Source organism: Acinonyx jubatus, chromosome D1, assembly GCF_027475565.1.
Source record: "Acinonyx jubatus isolate Ajub_Pintada_27869175 chromosome D1, VMU_Ajub_asm_v1.0, whole genome shotgun sequence".
Lineage (NCBI taxonomy): Eukaryota > Metazoa > Chordata > Mammalia > Carnivora > Felidae > Acinonyx > Acinonyx jubatus.
This window is the reverse complement of record NC_069390.1, coordinates 80,956,227-80,977,416: the sequence shown is the minus strand read 5'-3', so window position 1 is coordinate 80,977,416 and position 21,190 is coordinate 80,956,227. Positions and strand designations below refer to the sequence as shown.

The 21,190-nt window shown below is 34.0% G+C and overlaps 1 protein-coding gene across 2 annotated transcripts in view; it reads left to right on the top strand.

Moving 5' to 3' along the window:
- Positions 1-21,190, top strand: part of PGR (progesterone receptor) — a 103,385-nt gene that overhangs the window by 30,882 nt on the left and 51,313 nt on the right. For both annotated transcript variants that reach the window (XM_027040081.2, XM_027040082.2), the window contains exon 3: positions 7,971-8,087. In XM_027040081.2, the coding sequence (XP_026895882.1) occupies positions 7,971-8,087 (117 nt within the window). The remainder of the gene's footprint in view (positions 1-7,970; positions 8,088-21,190) is intronic.

Sequence of the window (21,190 nt, the reverse complement as noted above, 5' to 3'; positions counted from 1 at the left end):
GGAGTTCTCTGTTTGGTGGATGATTATAACTGTTTCTCTAGCAGGATACTTGGTGGGATTGTTGGGATATTTCACCGGAAACTTCAGCTATAATCCTGTAATGTAGGTGATACCTCTCTTCTCTCTGGACACTCCTTCTATCCTCAGTCTCGGACTTCAAATGGTTGGCCTTACACAGACTCCCTCTGTGTTGGATCACAGTATCCTCTAGTCTGTCCTCTTAGGTGGAACTATTTTTAAAAAGAAAGTACAAACTTTTTATTGGCATGAATAATTTTAGAAAAGTGCTCAAATTAAAGGTGTAGAGCTTAATGATTTATTATTGAGTAAATGAAACTAGGATGTCATCACCCAAATTAAACCACTTACAAATCATTAGCTTCCCAGAAGCCTTCTTACACCCCTTCCAGTCACTCTCCACAGGTAACCACCTCTCAACTTTTAACATTATATATGGTTTTGACTGTCTGAGAACTTTATATTAATGGAATCATAGAGCATTTTTCTGTGTCTACTTATTTTACGCATTATACTTATGGAATTCATCCACATCTCTGCACAGACTAGATATTTTTTTTCATTGCTGTATAATAATGCATTGAATAAGTAAAACAGAGTTTGTTTATACATTATGCTGTAGATGATCATTTGGGTTTTCAGTTTGGGACTAATTATAAACACTACTTCTATAAATATTCTCGTACAGATCTCTCTTTTTTTGGCAAATATGCATACCTGCTTTTACAGATGAGTTTTGCAAAGTCCTGGCTTTCCCAGGACTCTAGGAGTTTTACTGGTCTTAGACCAGTATTTGTTCCTTGGCACAGGTTCATACATCATGTGGTAGTGAAAATCACCTCTTGTAAAGGCCAAGATTTTTGTATGTTTTATTGTTAGTTATGGGTGACTCCTCTCCCCACCCAAAGTTTTGGGCAGATTCCTGGCTTCATCAGCATAGTCTGTGTAGTGTTTTCTAGCCCTATTTTCATGGATAAGACAGCCTTCAGATTCTCCATTTTATGCAGGGTTCAGTTCCCATGCTCTTCTTCTGGTGGGCCTGAGGCCACAAATCCTGGCCCCTTGTGACTGTTAAACTCCAGTTCTTGGCTCCTAGGTCCTATATCTACACCTAAAACTTTTTTTGAACATTCCAGTTTCCCCTTTGCTTATCTTTTTTAATTTCTGGCTTATTGGGATACCCCCATTTTTTGTTCTAGACTATAATTAAACAGCATTATTTCCATGACGTTTTATTCAGCATTTTTGTGTTTGTGGTGGAAGGAATGCCCCCATAAGTACCAGGTCATGTTGTCTCAACCCTATGCTTCACAAGTGATACATACCAACTTCCTCTTCTTTGTTCTTTATCTGTTAAATATATATATTCATTCTTCCTGCCATTTTACTACATATTTCCCCCTCTTTTTCAAAGGAAGACGTGAAAAAGTTGTGACTTCTCTCAAATCAAAGGGAAATGCGTTCACTTGTGCTTATAAGGCAACAAAAATAATACAGAAGTCTTATTTTAAAGGTAAATCTCTTTTTAGCTTATAATAGATTTCATTTCAATCAAAATGGAATTTTATCGTGTATCCGAAATTCTTATGCCATTAGGCATATAAAATGATCTAGTCACATTTTAATAATGCCTTTATTTTCACAGAATATGATCCTTTTAATGATAGTAACACTTAAAATTGTATTAATATATTAAATTAAAGTTATGTAAATATATTAAATTAAAGTTATATAAATATATATTAAGTATATATATGTTATATATATATAATTATGATGTATTATAATATATATCATATATTTATTTATAAATAAGTATAGATATATAGATAGGGAGCAGTTAGAAGTAACATAAATATAGCCATTCAATAATCTGTTTTTTCAGATAAATATAAAAATTTCAGAAATAATAAAAACTTATGTCTTTACAAAGGTAGATGTTAAAAATAAGTTTGTAATAAATGAACAAAGAAAAAAAGATATAAACAGATGCTTAAGTATAGAGGAAAAACTGGTGGTTATCAGAGGGGAGATGGGAGGCGGGTTACGTGAAATAGAAGGGGTTAAGAGTATCGTGATGAGCACTGAGTGGTGTATAGAATTGTTGATTTACTACATTGTACACCTGAAACTAACACTGTTAATTATATTGAAATTTAAAAATTAAAAAAAAAACTATAAAAATAAGCTTGTTAAGACTCTACTTATAACTCATGGTCTATTAATATAAAAAGGCAGGAAATTCATTGAAACAATAGGCATTGTGTATAAAAATGTTGAAAGATGTTAAATACAAATCTGGAGCAAGACATTTTTAAAATTTACCATATATGACAATAAGTGAAATACTACTGTAGAGCCTATATCATTGAGTACACCATAGTTGTGGCTATAAGTGAAACAAAAAATATAGTTATGTGTACATATATTCAACAAATATTTATTGCAGTCTTATTTAACACAAAACTTACAAAAGACCTAGTTTTTACCTTCACAAAACCTAGGGAAGGCAGGCAAACAGTATTTATAGTGGATACATATTGAATATTTAGTTGGTTACGTAGAAGAAATGTCTAGGCCTTTGTCGGATCAGTTAGACCAGTTAAGAGTTTGTTCAACAGGTAAACTTAGAAAAGGGAGGAGAGTCATAAAGGTATGAGAGGCTTTGGGGAAATATAAGGATGTTAGTACAACTAGAACATAAAACAGAATATGAAATTCAAAAGAAAAGATGTAATAGTAATTACCCCTTGCTCTTCCCACCCTGAAATATATGAGATTTTCTAAGGAGAAAGAGAAAATGTGGTGTTCTATTACAGACTTTTGGTAACATTGCCCCAGGTTTCAGAAGGGGCAGATGATGTGTATATTAAAAGGGGAGATTTAGACAGTATCTCCTGTTTGGGTGAATTCTCCTATTATTTAACATTGTGCCATTCATTCTGTTTGTGGTGGCCCATAGCTTCTAAATACTCCTGGATGTCTTGTAACTCCTGGTGGTGAAGGTATGGGTAGATAGCAAGGATATTAGAACGTACTAAGTAATTTGAAGACTGACTTTTTGTAAATTGTTTTAGAGTGACAATGTTGTGTTGGACTGAGAAGCAGCAACAATTGAGCCTAAATCTGTGATTTATGAGGAATGAGCAAGTGGATCTGTTTTTCAAAACCAGAATGTAAATTGTCTAAAGAAAAGTGGTAGCACTACACACTATGCTGGATTCACAACCCCCACAATTCAATGTTTTGAAGATGTCCTGGATAAAGTTTTGACAGAGCCAATGCATTGGGCATGAACTTTCTTCACTTGCATGTACAGCCAGGTACCTGATGGAGTGACAAATATGACAGAGTGGTCCTTTTTGTATTCCTTGCCTTCTCGGTGGCTCTGAGTCCTGGCCAAGCTTTCTGGTTGCAGAGGCAGTGCCTGGGCCCCATGCCAAATTATCTTAGCTCTAGTTGGAACTGGTTAGGTGAAACATTTCTTAAGCCAAAAGGTCTCCTGGAAAAGGTTAACCTCTAATTTTACCCCCTAAATTCTGCTTGCATGATGCTATACCAGCATTGCAGTTTTGATAGCCTAACATTAGTGTTAAAGTTGACCATAGCGTAACTTTCAGATTTCTTTAAGCCTTTCCATTTTGTTACAGGCAGCCCATGGTATGAATCATGCCTACCCCTCAAGATGGTGCCTTCATGCCAATAGCCTTTATTATCAGAAATTTTCCTCCTTTTCAAACGTCAAATCTTGGAATGCTTAGCTCTCCCCTCCCCCACCACCAAGAGTTATAAGAATTGCATTCTATTTGATAACTATAATTTTCTCATTTATACTTAAATCTATGTTTAACTTTATTTAGTACTCATCAACAATCTTTCATGCCAGATTTCCCTCCTCGTGCATTCTCTATTGTAACTCATCCATTATTGGTTAAGTTATATCTTTAGGAATCTCTTTAGAGTGTGTACTGGGCTCTCATTTCCTGATTTTATGCATATCTGAGAATGTCTTTCAATTGCCTTTCAAACCGAAGAACTTCACTAAGTATAGAATTTTTGGGCTAGATCTAGAACAGATTCAGTACTGTATTTGGTATTTAGAGATGTGACAATAATCATAGTTGTAGCAGACATTCATTAATTACTTGCTATTTGACAGACTCTTACATGAGATTGTTTAATCCTTAGATCCAATTCTGGGTACTAATATTATTTCATTTTACTTGTCAAAGTCATCTAGCTACTAAGTAAGGAGTTTGAAATTTGAACTTAAGCAGTAATGCTCCAAAATCCTTACTCTTGGGGCACCTGGCTGGCTCAGTTGGTTAAGCATCAGACTCTTGATTTCGGCTCAGGTCATGATCTCGCCATTGGGTTCTGTGCTGGACGTGGCGCCTGCTTAAGATTCTCTCTCTCCCTCTCTCTCTTCCCCTCCTCACCTCTCTCTCTCTCTCTCTCTCAAAACAAAAAATCATGACAACAACAATGAAAAAAACCAAAGTCCACACTCTTAATTTTCTATACTACCTTTCAGATTAATAATAATAAATTTCAGGTTAATAATAAATTTCTGTACTACCTTTCAGGTTAATTAAGCTCAAATGTCTAGCTGTGTGACTTTAGAAATGTTACTTCTCTGTGCTTCAGTTAACTCTATAAAATGGGACTAATGTTAATAATAAGGATGCTATGATGATAAATGAGTTGATACATGCAAATAATTTATAACAGTGCCTAGCAGATAGTAAATACTTGATAGTGGCCTGCTGCTGTTGTTATTACCTTATAGATAGTAAGATCCAGATCCAAACTTTGAATAATCAATCTTATTTCAAGTAACTCTGCTGTTTAACACTATAGTATAGTATCAAAAGTTAGGTGGAAATTAGGCATGGAAATTAGGCATTTACATTTAGTGGGGAAAAGTGATTATTCAAACAGTATTGGGACATACATGATAAGCAATAAATGCTTGTTGAATGTATGAGGGTTTTATAAGAGTGTATATGCATTCACTTAATGAATATTAACAAGTAAGTATTAAGTATCCTCTAGGTCTGTATAGGCCAACTAGAATGAAACACAAAAATGATAGGGCATGATAATGAAATTGTAGATGATTTTTCTCTTTTGAATTTCCTTAATTTGTTCCACAGTTTCGCGAATAATACAATTTATAAAATTAACAATTTGACCAGATAATCACTATATTATTTTTTGTATATGTTGAGTGAGTTTGAAGTAACTACAAATAAGTGGTTGGAAGGGCAGAGCTCAGAGTGAGGTTTCGGAGCCATGAGAAGATAATGAAACTACCCATATGGTGTGTACAGTGGAGTAAAACATATAAGAAATAGGCAAAGGACAAGGTGTTGTCAAATGGAACTTAAAGGAACCATTAGAAAGACACATGAAGAGTCAGAAGAGACATGCCCCCCAAAACAAAGCAGGAGACAGGTGGGGAGAGAAATTATCAGTGGCAAATTATACAGAAGGTCAAGAAAGAATCCACAGTATTTAGGAATGAAGAAATTTTTGTTAAGCCATTTTATAAGAACAGTGAATATATATAAGCCATATTATAGTATGCTGAGGAGTAAAGGAAGTTGGGTAGTTAGAGACTGAAAATGTAGATGATTTTTTCAACAAGTTAGATGACCAAGGGATGGATCCTGGAAGAATTTAGAGTGAGACAGAATTCCTTTTATTTTTTCCTTATTGCTGCTAGAATTTTTTGGCATGGAAACACTTGTGAAAGGAGGATATCATTGGAGAGGAAGAGTCTAAATATTTTAGGAGAGAAAGGGCAAGATTTGAAAGCAGGTAGGAAACAATGGTTACAAGAGCATAGACTGAGAACCTTGGTAAGAAGAACTCCCTTTGAGCACTGAAAGAGAAGGTGCCATCGTAAATCATTTAAGAAATTGAAATACTATAATCAGCAGTATCCCAGATGCTGGTGTTTTTTTTGGGCTTTTGGTTTTTCCTAAATATTTGTGACCTAGGGGTAGAAGGCAGGAGAGCCTCCCTTCAAAAAAACAATTACATCCATGTGCACTGTTTAAGGTTTTTCTCTGTATAGGATGGAAAATCTCGCTCCCTACTTCCTGTTCTCTCTTCTTGTGAGAAATCAGTGTAGGGTCCAGATGAATGACGGATGGATAGGTTAATTGACTGATTGATTGATTTACACATACTTTATTCCCACAGTCACTCCTGTAGCCTGCAAATATAACTTGTGGTAAAAAAATGAGCAGAGTCAATTCAAAAAGTAGCATGTAGTGTACACTCTACTAATCTGATGGACATGAGTGTGAAACTTCATAACCATCCTTTGTTAGGAGGAAAGCCCTAAGTCTATGCCTAAGACTCCTAAACAAGAGAATGAACATTAGTAGGAGAGAGTACATGGACATAAGTTTGTGGAGGAATATATATTTAAGAAAAGACCATCTGTGCTTATCCCAAAATGCCCCAGGCCAAGACCATTTTGTTGCTAGCTGTCTGACAGACCTGGCCTTTTTTCCCTTTGTGCTTTGTTCACATACTTCCCCTGCTTGATAAAGCAAATGTTTAAGGTACCTCTGTGTTCCTTTACCACAAACTTTGGCCAGAAGAGTGAATCTGATTTTAATGATAATATAAAATATTAAAGGAAATTCCATAATCCTTTAAAATTACTTTTCATACTTCCAAAATATAAGTAAGCTGAAGAGGTTAAAAAGACTCAGTCTGTGTTACAGGAATTTATTGGAAAATGAGTGCCAAAAAGTAAATTTTTCAGTTAATTAATGTTTCCATGTTTGAGCTGAATTTTTTAAATTCAATCTAATTAAGTTAGATTGTTCCATGCTTTATTAAATGGAACACGTTTGTGGTTTAAAAGGATCATGGTTGTTATGTTTTCATTCATACGTGTATCTTGAGAAACTTAAGACCATGGGGGAAGTGAAGGGGAAAAAAAAGTTACAAACAAAGAGGAAGGGAGGCAAACCATAAGAGACTCTTAAATATAGAAGGCAAACTGAGGGTTGATGGGGGGTGGGAGAGAGGGGAAAGTGGGTGATGGGCATTGAGGGGGGAACTTGGGATGAGCACTGGGTGTTGCATGGAAGCCAATTTGACAATAAATTATATTAAAAATAAAATAAATAAAATCATCATGGTTGAATATTAAATTCATATCCCAGACCTTTTAAGGAAACTCCACAAATGATCCCATGGTCACACATAGTATCTGCATTTCTTCTACAATTCTTCTGTCTTTTCCTTCATTCAGTACTTCTCAGTGTTTTAAATTTTTCTCATTTATCATTATTTCCATTTATTGTGTTTTCTAATTTGCAGCCAAAATAACCTAGGCAGTAAAGTCAGTACAATCAGTGACATCTTTTTTTTTTTAATGTGCTATTCACAATCATTTGACCCTGTAAGTAAGATAGCTCCAGGAATTTCCAATAGAATTAAGTGTATAGATTTTATAAAATGTCTATTTCAGAGACTTCTTTAGTTCTTTAGTCTGTTTCTTGAAGGTTTAGATGTCAGAAAGAAAAAAAAGTTTTACTATAATTTGACTATCTTACATAACTAAAGCTTATCAACAACATGTAGATAACCTTGAAATGAGAAAGGGCTAAGGGCAATCTGATACTGACACCATTAAGAAGATGAACAGAAATATTATACAAAACATTTTTAAAGGAGTCATAAAATTAATTTATATGCTGTGTGCACCTCATTAAGGCTCATGAAGACACGGGTGAACTATTAAACAGGGTTTGGAGCATCCCCAACATTCACTTATGCCAGGCAAGAGGCGGAGAGAGACAGTAATGCACTTGCTGATGTGCATTTGTTGTTGTTGTTGTTGTTGTTGTTGTTTTTTCTATGCATAAAATTTCCAAAGGTCTTTAGATATCATATGTAACTTTTGTTTTTGTTTTGTTTTCTAGGGCAGCATAATTATTTATGTGCTGGAAGAAATGATTGCATTGTTGATAAAATCCGCAGAAAAAACTGCCCTGCATGTCGCCTTAGAAAGTGTTGCCAGGCTGGCATGGTCCTTGGAGGTAATACTGATGTTTTCATCAGTAATATGCTGTTGAATATTTACACTCTAAAACCGTGGGCCAGGAAATCCTAGTTTTCTTATTCATCTTTGTTCTTGTTTTGCTTTTCCTGTCATGATTATTGGTGTCTGAATGAAACAACCATTAATATCACATTAACTATAGATTCTCATCTTTTTTAGGTATGTTATGAAAAGTAATAAGCCTTCATTTGTCTATATTGCCTATACGGAGATGCTATGAGAGGTTCACCAGCCTCTTATTAAGTAACATAGGTTGGATCTAGTCTCTGCCACTCACTGTCTGGGTAGCCTTGGATAAGTCACTAACTCCTTCTGGGCATCAGTCTCCTTATTTGTAAAATGAGAGTACTGAGGTTCTTTTCAGAATCAAAAATTGATTCTGTGAATTGGTCAAGTATATTGGTCTTTATCCATCTCGCTCTCTCTCTCCATCAATCCCCTCCCACCCTACTTCCCTTCCTCATTCTCTTTAAGTAACTATATATGGAGCCCTTACCACTTACCAGGTACTCTTCTAAATTCTGGGGGTATAGCAGCACACACACACACACACACACACACACACACACACACACAGAAACAGAAACAAATCTCTACCCTAATGGAGCTTACATTTTGGGTAGAGGAACAATAAGTATGTATGTCAAATTATTATAAGTGTTATCAAAAATATTAAGCCGGATGAATTAATAGGAAGTATCAGGGAGAGGAGTCACTTCTGAATCCTTTAATTAATATTTTCATTTCACTTGGCCATTTCTTTTTCTTCCCCCTTCTAAGTATATTCTCTTTTTCCCTCTTTAAGTTTTTATTTATTGTTTTTCAAATTTTATTTTTTATGGTTCCAAGTTTTTATTTAAATTACAGTTAGTTAACATATAGTATATTAATTTCAAGTATAGAATTGAGTGATTCATTGCTTACATACAACACCCAGTGCTCATCACAAGTTCCCTCCAAGATAACCACCATCTACTTCTCCCATCCCCCCTGCCCACCTCCCCTCTGGTAACCATTGTTTGTTCACTATAGTTAAGAGTCTGTTTCTTGGTTTTTGCTTCTCTCTTTTTATCCCCCTCTATTTTCATTTGTTTTGTTCTTAAATTCCACATATGAGTAAACTCATATGGTATTTGTCTTTCTCTGACTTACTTCACTTAGCATAATACTCTCTAGCTCCATCCACGTCATTGCAAATGGCAATAGTTCATTTTTTTTAAGGCTGAGTAATATCCCATCGTGTATACATACCACTTCTTCTTTATCCATTTATCAGTCCATGGACATTTGGGTTCTTTCCATAATTTGGCTATTGTTGATAATGCCTCTATAAACATCAGGGTGTATGTATCTCTTTCAAATTAGTATTTTTGTTTCCTTTGGGTAAATACCTAGTAGTGCAGTTGCTGGCTCATAGGGTATCTCTATTTTTAACTTTTGAGCAACATCCATACTGTTTTCCAGAGTGGCTGTGTCAGTTTACATTCCCACCGACAGTACAGAAGGGTTCCCATTTCTTCATATCCTTGCCATCATCTGTGGTTTTCTGAGTTGTTAATTTTACCTACTCTGACCCATGTGAGGTGGTATCTCAATGTGGTTTTGATTTGTATTTCCCTGGTGATGAGTGATCTTTTCATGTGTCTGTTGGCCATCTGGATGTCTTCTTTGGAAAATTGTCTATTCCTGTCTTCTGCCCACTTTTTTAAATGGATTATTTGTTTTTCAGGTGTTGAGTTTTATAAGTTCTTTGTATATTTTGGATACTAAACCTTTATCTGACATCATTTGCCCATATCTTCTCCCATTCCCTCAGTTGCCTTTCAGTTTTGTTGATTGTTTCCTTCGCTGTGCAGATGGTTTTACTTTGATAAGGTCCCAACAGTTTATTTTTGCTTTTATCTCCCTTGCCTCAGGAGATATATCTAGTAAGAATTTGCTATGGCCAATGTCAAAGAGGTTACTGCCTGTGTTCTTCTCTACGATTTTAATGTTTTCCTGTTTCACATTTAAGTCTTTTATCCAATTTGAATTTATTTTTGTTTATGGTATAATAAAGTGGTTCAGTTTCATTCTTTTGCATGTTGCTGTCCAGTTTTCCTGACACGCTTGTTGAAAAGACTGTCTTTTTTTCCATTGGATAGTCTTTCCTAGTCTCTTGAAGATTAATTGACCATATATAGTTGTGGGTTCATTTCTGAGTTTTCTGTTCTGTTCCACTGATGTGTCTGTTTTTGCACCAGTAACATACTGTCTTGATCATTACAGCTTTGTAATATGACTTGAAGTTGAGAATTGTGATGCTTCCATCAGTTAACCATTTCTTAAGCAATATCTCTGGCATCATGAGTTTGATGTAATGGTTATAATTTTTCTCAAATACATTAAAATGAACTCATAACCTTTTTGTAGTATATATATATGTGTGTATATATATATATATATATATATATATATATATATATATATATTATAGAGATATAGTTAACCTAAAAGTTACCTTAGTTTCAGGTGTAAAACAGTGATTTGACAGGTCTATGTGCTGTGCTCACCACAAGTTGTGCTACCTTCTGTCTTCATACAATGCTATTACAATACCAATGATTTAATTCCCTATGCTGTAGCTTTCATCTCCATGACTTGTACATTCCATGAGTGGATAACCTGTACCTCTCACTCTCTTTCACCTATTTTGCCAATCCCCCCAGCTCCCTCCACTCTGGCGACCATGTTTGGTCTCTGCATTTATGGGTCTATTTCTGCTTTTCTGTTTGTTTCTTTAGATTTCACGTGTAAGTGAAATCATATGTTATTTGTCTTTGATGTATTTCACTTAGCATAATAGCCCCTAAGACTATGTATGTTGTTGCAAATGGCAAGATCTCATGCTTTTTCATGACTAAGTCAATTGCACATATATATCACATCTTCTTTATCCATCTATCTACTTATGGACACTTGGGTTGCTTCCCTAATTTGGTTGTTGTTTATAATGCTGCAATAAACATAGGGGTGCAAATATCTTTTTGAATTAGTGTTTTTGTTTTCTTTGAGACCCTGTAGTTTAATTACTGAATCATGTGGTATTTCTATTTTTAACTTTTTGAGGAACCTCCATACTGTTTTCCATAGTAGCTACAACAATTTTCATTCCCACCAGCAGTGCACAAGGCTTCCTTTTTCTTCATATCCTTTTCAGCACTTGTTATTTATTGTCTTTTCAATTCTAGCTATTCTGACAGGGATAAGGTAATACCTCACTGCAATTTTGGTTTGCATTTCCCCGATGTTTAGTGAGTTTGACCATCTTTCATATGCTGGTTGGCCATGTATGTCTTCTTTGGAAAAATGTCTATTCAGGTCCACTGGCCATTAAATTTTTTTTTAATGTTTGCTTATTTTTGAGAGACAGAGACAGAGAGTATGAGCAGAGGAGGGACAGAGAGAGAGGGAGACACAGAATGCAAAGCAGGCTCCAGGCTCTGAGCTGTCAGCACAGACCCTGACGCAGAGCTCAAGCTCCCAAACCTGGAGATCATGACCTGAGCTGAAGTTGGACACAACCAACCTGACCAGGAGCCACCCAGGAGCCCCTGTGCCAATTTTTAATCATATTTTTTTTGGTGTTGAGTCATATAAGTCATTTATAAATTTTGGATATTAATGCCTTGTCAGATATATCATTTGCAAAAATCTTCCATTCAGTAAGTTGCCTTTTTGTTTTGATGATGATTTCCTTCACTGTACAGAGGCTTTTTATTTTGGTTTGGTCCCAATAGTTTAATTTTGCTTTTATTTATCTTGCCTGAAGAGACATATCTAGAAAAACTTTGCTAAGAACAATGGCAAGATATTATTGCATGTGTTTTCTTCTAGGAGTTTTATGGTGTCCAGTTTCACATTTAGGTGTTTAATCCATTTTGAGTTTATTTTTGTATATAGTTTAAGTAAGTGATCCAATATCATTCTTTTGCTTAATGCTGTCCAGTTTTCCCAGCACCATTAAAGAGACTGTCTTTTCCCCCCTGCATATTGTTGTCATAGATTAATTGATCATAAAAGCATTAGTTTATTACTGGGCTCTCTATCCTATTACATTGATCTGTGTCTGTGTTGGTGCCAGTACATGGTGTTTTTATTACTACAGCTTTGTAGTATATCTTGAAATCTGGAATTGTTATACCTCCAGCTTTGTTCTTCTTTCTCAAGATTGCTTTGGCTATTTGAGGTCTTTTGTAGTTCCATACAAATTTTAGTATTACTTTTTCTAGTTCTATGACAAATGCTATTGATATTTTGATAGGGATTTCACTGAATCTGTAGATTGCTTTGGATAGCATGGACATTTCAATGATACTGAACTTCCAATCCATGAGCCTGCTATACATATTTGTATTTGTGTCCTCTTCAATTTGTTTTGTTAATGTCTTATAGTTTTTTTTTTTTATTTAAATCCAAGTTAGTTAGCATATAGTGTAATATTGGTTCCAGGAGTAGATTTTAGTCATTTATCACTTACATATAGCACCCAGTGCTCATCCCAACAAGTGCCCTCCTTAATGCCCTTTACCCATGTAGTCTATTACCCCACCCACCTCCCCTCCAGCAACCCTAAGTTTGTTCTTTGTATTTAAGAGTCTCTTATGGTTTGCTTCCTCTGTTTTTATCTTATTTTTCTTTCCCTTCTCCTATGTTCATCTGTTTTGTTCTTTAAATTCCACATATGAATGAAGTCATATGATATTTATCTTTCTCTGGCTGACTTATTTCACTTAGCATAATATGCTGTAGTTCCATCCATGTTGTTGCAAATGGCAAGATTTCATTCTTTTTGATTGCCGAGTAATATTCCAGTGTTTGTGTGTGTGTGTGTGTGTGTGTGTGTGTGTGTGTGTGTACATACATACCATATCTTCTTTATCCATTTGTTAGTCAATGGACATTTGGGCTCTTTCCATAATTTTGCTATTGTTGATATTGCTACTATAAACATTGGGGTACATGTGCCCCTTCAAATCAGCACTTTTGTATCCTTTGGATAAATACCTAGTAGTGCAGTTGCTGGGTTATAAGGTAGCTCTATTTTTAATTTTTTCAGGAACAAAAACACTGTTTTGCAGAGTGGCTGCACCAGTTTGCATTCCTAACAACAGTGCAAAAGGGTTCTCCTTTCTCTGCATCCTCAGCAACATCTGTTGTTTCCTGATTTGTTAATTTTAGCTATTCTGACAGGTGTGAGGTGGTTATCTCATTAGAATCTATAATTGAAAATCTGTCCCAAGCCAAAAATAGTCATTCACATAATATAACCATTTTAATATTTTTCCCATTAGAGTTTTTTTAATGATTCTCCATAATATAACAACTTGCTGTATTATGTAATTATAAAATATATTAAGCCTACCAAATTAATAAAAATAAACAAGTAAATACCTATATATCTGTCACTCAATTTTTAATTGATATGATCATTTTTCATATATTATTCATTCTAAGGAATAATATATTAACAGATATTTTAAAGCTTTTGATATGTTCTTTCCCTAAACTCATTAGATTAGTTTCTTATAAAATTTCCTTGTCTCTCTTTTTTTAAAATCAGGTAGTCTCTACAAACCTTCCAAACTACCCCTGAAGTTATTTCAAGTTAATTTGTCTTCCCCAAACACCATATTGTCATTCAAAATAATTTAGGGAGTTTCATAGTGTTAGATGGCTCATAGGACTAATATATAATGCAGTATCTTTGATTCTGAGGGATATCTGGGATATAAAAAAAAGAAAGAAGAAAGAAAACCTTACTGTATTTCAGGCATATTTGAAGGAAAGATTGATTGAATTCTAATGTTATCTTGTGGTCAGTATCACAAACTGAGAAATATGGTTTGTGCATTTAAATATCTCATAAGTAGATCTGCACAGAGGTTTATTAGAAAGAAGTGGCACCACACTGATATGTCATAGTCCTGGTATTGGTCTGCCTGGCAGAGTTAATAGCAAAAGTCTGTGGAGTCAACAGTGCAGTTCTTATAAATCAGAAAGGTATGCAATTTCTGGATCAGATTCTAACTGCTAGTCCTGTATTACATTTCTGGAGTAAGGGTAAGTGTACTTGTATTATACTGAGAATGTGAGAGCTTCCTTTTGAATGATAATCAGGGTTGCTTCTAGTTGGATTCTTTCATAATTAGAAGAGTTTCACTTAAGTAATAATAGCCTACATACTACTAAAAATTGAGATACATCCTTTCCTTCCTTCATACATGTTTACCACTCCTTGAGGTTTCTCATTTCTGATATAGAGACCATTTAAATAACAAAAGATGAAACAAAGAGTAAACCTTGAAAATTTTTTTAAAGATTTAATAAAATATATGCAAGAATTTCAGAAGCCAGAAATATTAATGTTTTCACAGGTCATGACATATATATCGCAGGTTGTAATACCAGCTTTAGTGGCTGTGTGCTGATTATAAGAATTGTGTTTGAGTTATTGGGTCTCTTAGTTGCATATAAGTCTTATTTTTAATAAACCACTTTCCTTGCCTTCACCAGGTCACAATAAACTCTTGCATTTTGTTATTGCTATACAGTACTGAGTAGGAAAGATAGTTACATGTTGAAGTATGGTAATATATCTTCTAATTTAGGTGTTCTGCTTCCAACTTCTTTCCTTTGGAAAACACTTTTGTGTAATGACTCACAAAAAAATTCTAAAATGAATACAGCTCTGTGTTTTGCATTTGTGGTAAAAATGATGAATTATTATAAAGGTAATTAGCTCTTACAAATATAAGTAACTTTCTACATAAAGGAATGATTAAATACATAGTTAATGTTAGCTGAAATTTTTTTAAAGCTGGAGACTATTTTTATAGGGTTGTTATTTATTTATTTATTTATTTATTTATTTATTTATTTTGGTAGAAAGCCTTTTCTTCAGATTTTAAAGGGTTATGCTAGAAAGCTAATTTCTTTCCTACCCCCTTCTGCCCCTATATTCACCCCCCATGTCTCTTGGCAAAGGGAATAACTTTCTGGGCTACAGAATATGGGTTGTGTAGTAAAGTGTTGTTGTTTTTTTCTCCTCCTATACTTGAAAGCCAGAAAGCCTCTTTTTTTTTTTTTTTTTTTAAGAATTTCTGAACAGTACCTTCTTTGGAAGTATAGAAACTTAGTCTGTGCCTTTAATTACTATAAAAACTGAAATCATCTGTCTTCTCTTTGATGCAGGAATTGCTTTGGGTGATGCCTGCCACCTACCTCTTTGGACTATCTTCCTCTTATGAGCATTTCCTTTTCTACCCAAACCCTGGTCTTTGAATGAGCAACCCCCATACCAAGATAATACTTCTCACACTATTTCCTCAGTTCACTAAATTGAATGAAACCTACAGCCAAATAGTGTCTTCTGGTCACTTCCTGATTGTTCACCCTAAACCCCTTTTCACACATACGGGATAAGGATATTCCTTAGAATATTCATTCTCATTTCTTTGTGTTTTTTGTTTGTTTTGGGGGTGTTTTTTGGTGGTTTGTTTTTTGTTTGTTTGTTTGTTTTCAATTAGGGACTGCTTTTATGGCTGCCAGCTGAAACTGTTCAAGAGCATCTAGCAGTATTTACTATTTTTAGACCCCCTTAAAAAGTTAGGATTGAGGGATATAAAGATTCTCCTCCATTTGTAGTCTAACTTTATTTGGATAATTGAGACATTTACTATTTAAAACAATTCTAGTATAGTTTGGGGTTCTTTTTGAAAATATTCATTTTAATTTTATATTTCCTGTTATCTAGCATTTGTATTTTTTTAAGTATAAATGCAAGCATGTTGTTTTAATCTGGGAAGTAGAAAAGCAAGCTAAATCTGTGCCAAAAGAGGTTGTTAGAGCATAGTCCCAATGTACTGATCCCAGCAACATCATCCTTTTGATAATTCGAAGTAAAACACAGATCTAGACATGATTTCTCACAGCTACTATTGGGATAATTGCCTATAAATCCAACTAAACAAGAGTAAAGCTTATTATGATCCTCATAATATCAAAGGATTTACACTATTCCCTGTCTGCTGATCTTTACCCTCTATTTTCTCATCCAATTCCCAGAAAGCTTTCCAGCTTCCATAAAATTTACATTTTAATATCCAATATAATATTCTGCCTCTATGCAACGTGCCCAGCATTATCACATGAACACCTTGTGTCATCCACAAAATAAAAAATATAACATTTTTTGGCCAGAAATAAAAACAAATAGAGAGGCCATGGCAAAGTAAACATTCACTTCAGAACTTAGTCCATAATTAGTAATCTATATTACTTTATTCAGTCTGAAAGATTTATGTATATGTTTACCTATTTGGTTTTTTTTCCAACTCAGTCCTTCATTCAGTTTACTTGTTTTTGAGATAAAATTTTTATAAGTTCTTTATGTAAGAAATTATTAATGATAATTTCATTTATCCATTTAAAATATCTTTCTTTACCCTTCACTTTCAAAAGATGATTTTGGTGATTTAAAAATTTTAGGTTGACTTTGTTTTTCTCCACGCTGTAAAGATGCTCATCTACTACCTTCTGGGAGTATCATTTTTTTCTGAGAATTCTCCCATTTATCTAACAGCTGTTTCTTTGAGGCAATATTTTATCTATATTTATGTAAAATGTTTTTTATACTTTTTCTACAAATTCACTGTAACAACCAGTAATAAGTTAGCTTCATTTGTTCTACTTGTAAATCATGATTTCTAAATTTGTGTCTTTTGTACATACCAGGAGGATCAATACCATCCCAGTATTCTTCAAATATTGCTTCCCTCCACATTGCCTTTTTCTACCTCTAGAACACTTACTACACATATATTAGCACATTCTCTCTTCCAAATATCCTTACCCTATAAAATATTTCTCATATTGTTATCTATGCTATATTCTGTGAAATTTAGTCAGTTATATCTTCAAGTTTACTATCTCTTAACTTTAGTGGTGGTATTTTTTTAAACATTATACTTGTTTCTTTTATAAATTTGTCTTATTTTTACTAAAATAAAAAAGCTTTTACTTTTTTGTGTTTCCATTCTTTTTCATATAACTTTAATAAGTTGTAAACAAATTTGCCACAAATATTTGTATTTACTAATTCCGAAGTCCCATAACTCCGAATCTAATTATGCCACTGTAGCATGATGGTTTAAAAAAAAGCCGTTATTATTTACAGAATTCCCCCATGATTGTAGTATAAATACTCCTTTATAGCAAATTTCAGGCTACCAGAGTTTTAAAAACTGGCTCTCAGTATTCCTGAATATTTAATAAGTTTTCATAGGCCATTATGAGCCAGTTCCAGTTCCAGCACCCTGCTTATTATCTCTGTTACTTCTTACTCATTGTGCCTTTTGTAATTTTGGATTATAAATTCATGTCTGGCACAGCTTAATTTTATTTTCTTTCTTTCTTTCTTTCTTTCTTTCTTTCTTTCTTTCTTTCTTTCTTTCTTTCTTTCATTCTTTAATTCCCTAATTCTTTAATTCTTTAATTCTGTGTGGCCTTAATTGAGGGAGTTTCTGTCCAAAGAATTCTTGTTTTATTCTTCCAGGCACTTTAAGGGTTTCATTAATGCTCTAGGATTCCTATACCATGCAGGTAGAATAATTTCAAGCTGCCGATCTGGCTGAAGAAGGCCTTTGATTAAGAGTGATCAAAGGAGAGATGTTTTATACTGAATTAATAAGGATGAAACAGACATGCTGTCTTCTCATGTCCCCTTTGTCAGTGGATAGAAATAGTCTTCATTTTGGACTCCTTGATACTTTGCTGACTTTGTGAGTTTAACTATGCATTTAAAAGTATGCTAGTTATATTTTATCCATCATATTAGGTGTTCTGGAGAAGGGATTTATAAGCTACCTAATTTTCTACATTTCCAGAAGAGTTTATATAGAATTTTATGCCAGTTTCAATCAAATATATTAACTCTGCTTTAAAATTTTAAAATTTGTCAATAGGTTAAAAAAGAATTTTTTATGAATATAATTTATTGTCAAATTGGCTTACATACAACATCCAGTGCTCATCCCAACAAGTGCCCTCCTCAATGCCCATCACCTACTTTCCCCTGTCTCCCAACCCCCATCAACCCTCAGTTTGTTCTCTGTATTTAAGAGTCTCTTAGGGTTTGCCTCCCTCCCTTTCTGTTTGTATCTATTTTTTCCCCCTTCCTTTCTGCCATGGTCTTCTGTTTGTAAAAAAGAATTTTTAAAACACCTCTGTAGGCGATGGTATAGCATTATACAAGTATGAGGATGTACAGTCAGCACAAGTAGGGTTTGACTTAAACTTCCCCACCAATAGCTGCAGGACGCACAGCAACCTTTACACATCTCTGCTTTCTTTTCCATTAAGATCACATAATGAGTTGGGTGCTTGGGTGGCTCAGTCAGTTAAACATCAGACTCTTGACTTTGGCTCAGATCATGATCTCACAGTTTCTGAGTTCAAGCCCACATTGGGCTCCTCCATGCTAACAGAGTCTGTTTGGGACTCTGTCTCCTTCTCTCTCTGCTTCTCCCCCATGCACGTACACACACTCTCTCTCTCAAAATAAATAAAACTTAGAAAAAAAAAGATTACATAATGAGAGTTATTATGAGGGCAAATGAAATGATACATCTAAAGCATGTAGCATGGCGTCTGGCCTATAAAAAGGTTTAGTAAATAGTAGCTTAAAATATCTTTCATATCATGGAGTCATTTGTGCAAATATTGTCATTGTTAAAATAATATTTAACTTTAATGCAGAATATTTATTATATCTTCTAAAAGTTTTTAATAATTTATCTGTAGGAACCATTAAAAAATCAATGCAGGTATCTTGGAATTGCATTAATTTACCAAATCATAGATAGTAGAGGGTATTTAATTAGTGTAAGGTTATTGAATATTGTCATATCTATTTATGTTTTCAAACAATGTTTTTCCCATGGAAACATAATCTTGAAAGAAAATGTATATATTTTTATGTGGTAGGAAATTTTTCTAAATGATTGCAAATATTTCTCAGTTAATTTTTTTTTTAGCTTTGTAGAAAATGTCCTACTTGTTTTGATTTTTAGAAATGCTTTTAAAACTGTTTGGGATAGAGCCTGTGACTCCAGGAACATGTTGAAGTTACAAAAGATATTCATCAATTTGATCTACCAAAGGCAAAAGAGAATCTGTGTTGCTTAGGATGGGACTGAGGGAAGTAGGAGGAGTGAGATGAAAAAGGAAGTGAGTGGGATGTTACTGCGTGTACTACTTCCCTTGGCCAACCAAATCTTTACTAAAATTCTATTAAAACATGGAAAAAGTATGGAATGGGCCCCTTCTCACTTAAATATATATATATTGCCATTGTTTTTAGGCATGTAATATAATTGAAAGAAAATGAGATTCTTATATTTTTCCTTTGTTGATGACCTGTGTCTTCTCCCTCTGTTTCTTAATCCTTTAATTTCAGTAATTTCATCAATATTTAGCTCTATCTTAATCTATTATTTTTTCCTGAAACAGAATAAGCCCTTTTTGATTTGAAATTTCAAGTCTTCTTATATATTAGCAAAGTATTCTGTATTACCTCCAAAATTTTTTTTCAGAGAGAGAGGTGGGGGAGGGCGGGGAGGAAGAGAGACTGCATGAGCAGGGGTGAGGGACAGAGGGAGAGAGAATCCCAAGCAGGCTTCATGCTCAGCACAGAGCCCGATGCAGCACTCTATCCCACAGTCTTGGAGATCATCACCTGAGCTGAAATCAAGAGTCGGATGCTCAAGCAACTGAGCCACCCAAGTGCCCCAGAGACTTTTTGTTTCATATTTTCTTTCCTTTTTTTCATAGTCCTCAATAATAATTGGTACCTGAGCTCTTTTCTTTGTCTTCCACACCTGCCATCCTTTCTCTACTCAGTTTCATTTTAGTTATTTTATACTTTATTTGGTGATTTTTCTTAAGATCTCAGGGTCTGAACGTCATGTCTCTGGTTACTTTTTGTTTTACCCTGGCAGGTCTCCTCCTTTATTCTCCTAATAAGGTTTTTTTCATCAATAATGGCCTTATTTCTTCATTTTTTTCTCTTCCATCTCCCATTTTAACTTACTGTTTTGTAATTTATTTCATCTTTTATTTCTCTCCTTTGGATTCTTGAAACTTAGATGCCATTTTATTTTTGAAATATAGTGAAAGCTTTGCTTAAGTCCCTTTCCTACAGTAATTCTTCCTCCAATTTGTATTCATCTGATTCTTGATTTTTACATTTTCTTTTTATCATTTCTAAAATTAATTTTTATTAAATTTCATATGATATGTCTGTTACTTACTACACAGTTAAGTCTATGTAATTCTATCTTTGCCTGGTAATTGACTTAGTATCTGATAGTGATTTCCCCTTGGCTTTCTCTTGTTTTGATTAAACCTTTATAATTTGAGCCAGAAGACTTGATATCTTAGCTATTTGGTTTGATATGGAAGACAGGGAAACAGTGGTTGGGGACATAAATGTAATAATGTCAACAGCTGAAGTTTAACTTCTGTTGTGATAGAATATTATTTTCCATTTTTAAAACAATAATTTTTAGAACTGGTAAACATAATGATTTTTTCTTTCCTGGCACCTAAATTTAGTTATTATATTTTAATTTTAATCTTTTTAAGCTTAATTAACATAAAATATTATATTAGTTTTGGGTGTATAACATATTTATTCCTCAGTTCTATACATTACTCAGTGCTCACCACAATAAGTGTAGCTACCATCTGTCACCATACAGTATTAAAATATTATTGATTATATTCCCTATGTTATCTTTTTCATCTCCATGACTTATTTATTTTATAACTAGAAGTTTGTACCTCTTAATTCCCTTTATCTATTTCACACACCCCCTTATCCACCTTCCTTCTGGAAACTTCTCTATATATAAGAGTCTGTGTTTAGATTCCCATGTAAATGAAATCATATGGTATTTGTCTTTCTCTGTCTGACTTATTTCACTTAGCATAATATTAATGGTCCATCATTGCAAATGGCAAGATCTTATGTTATTTTAT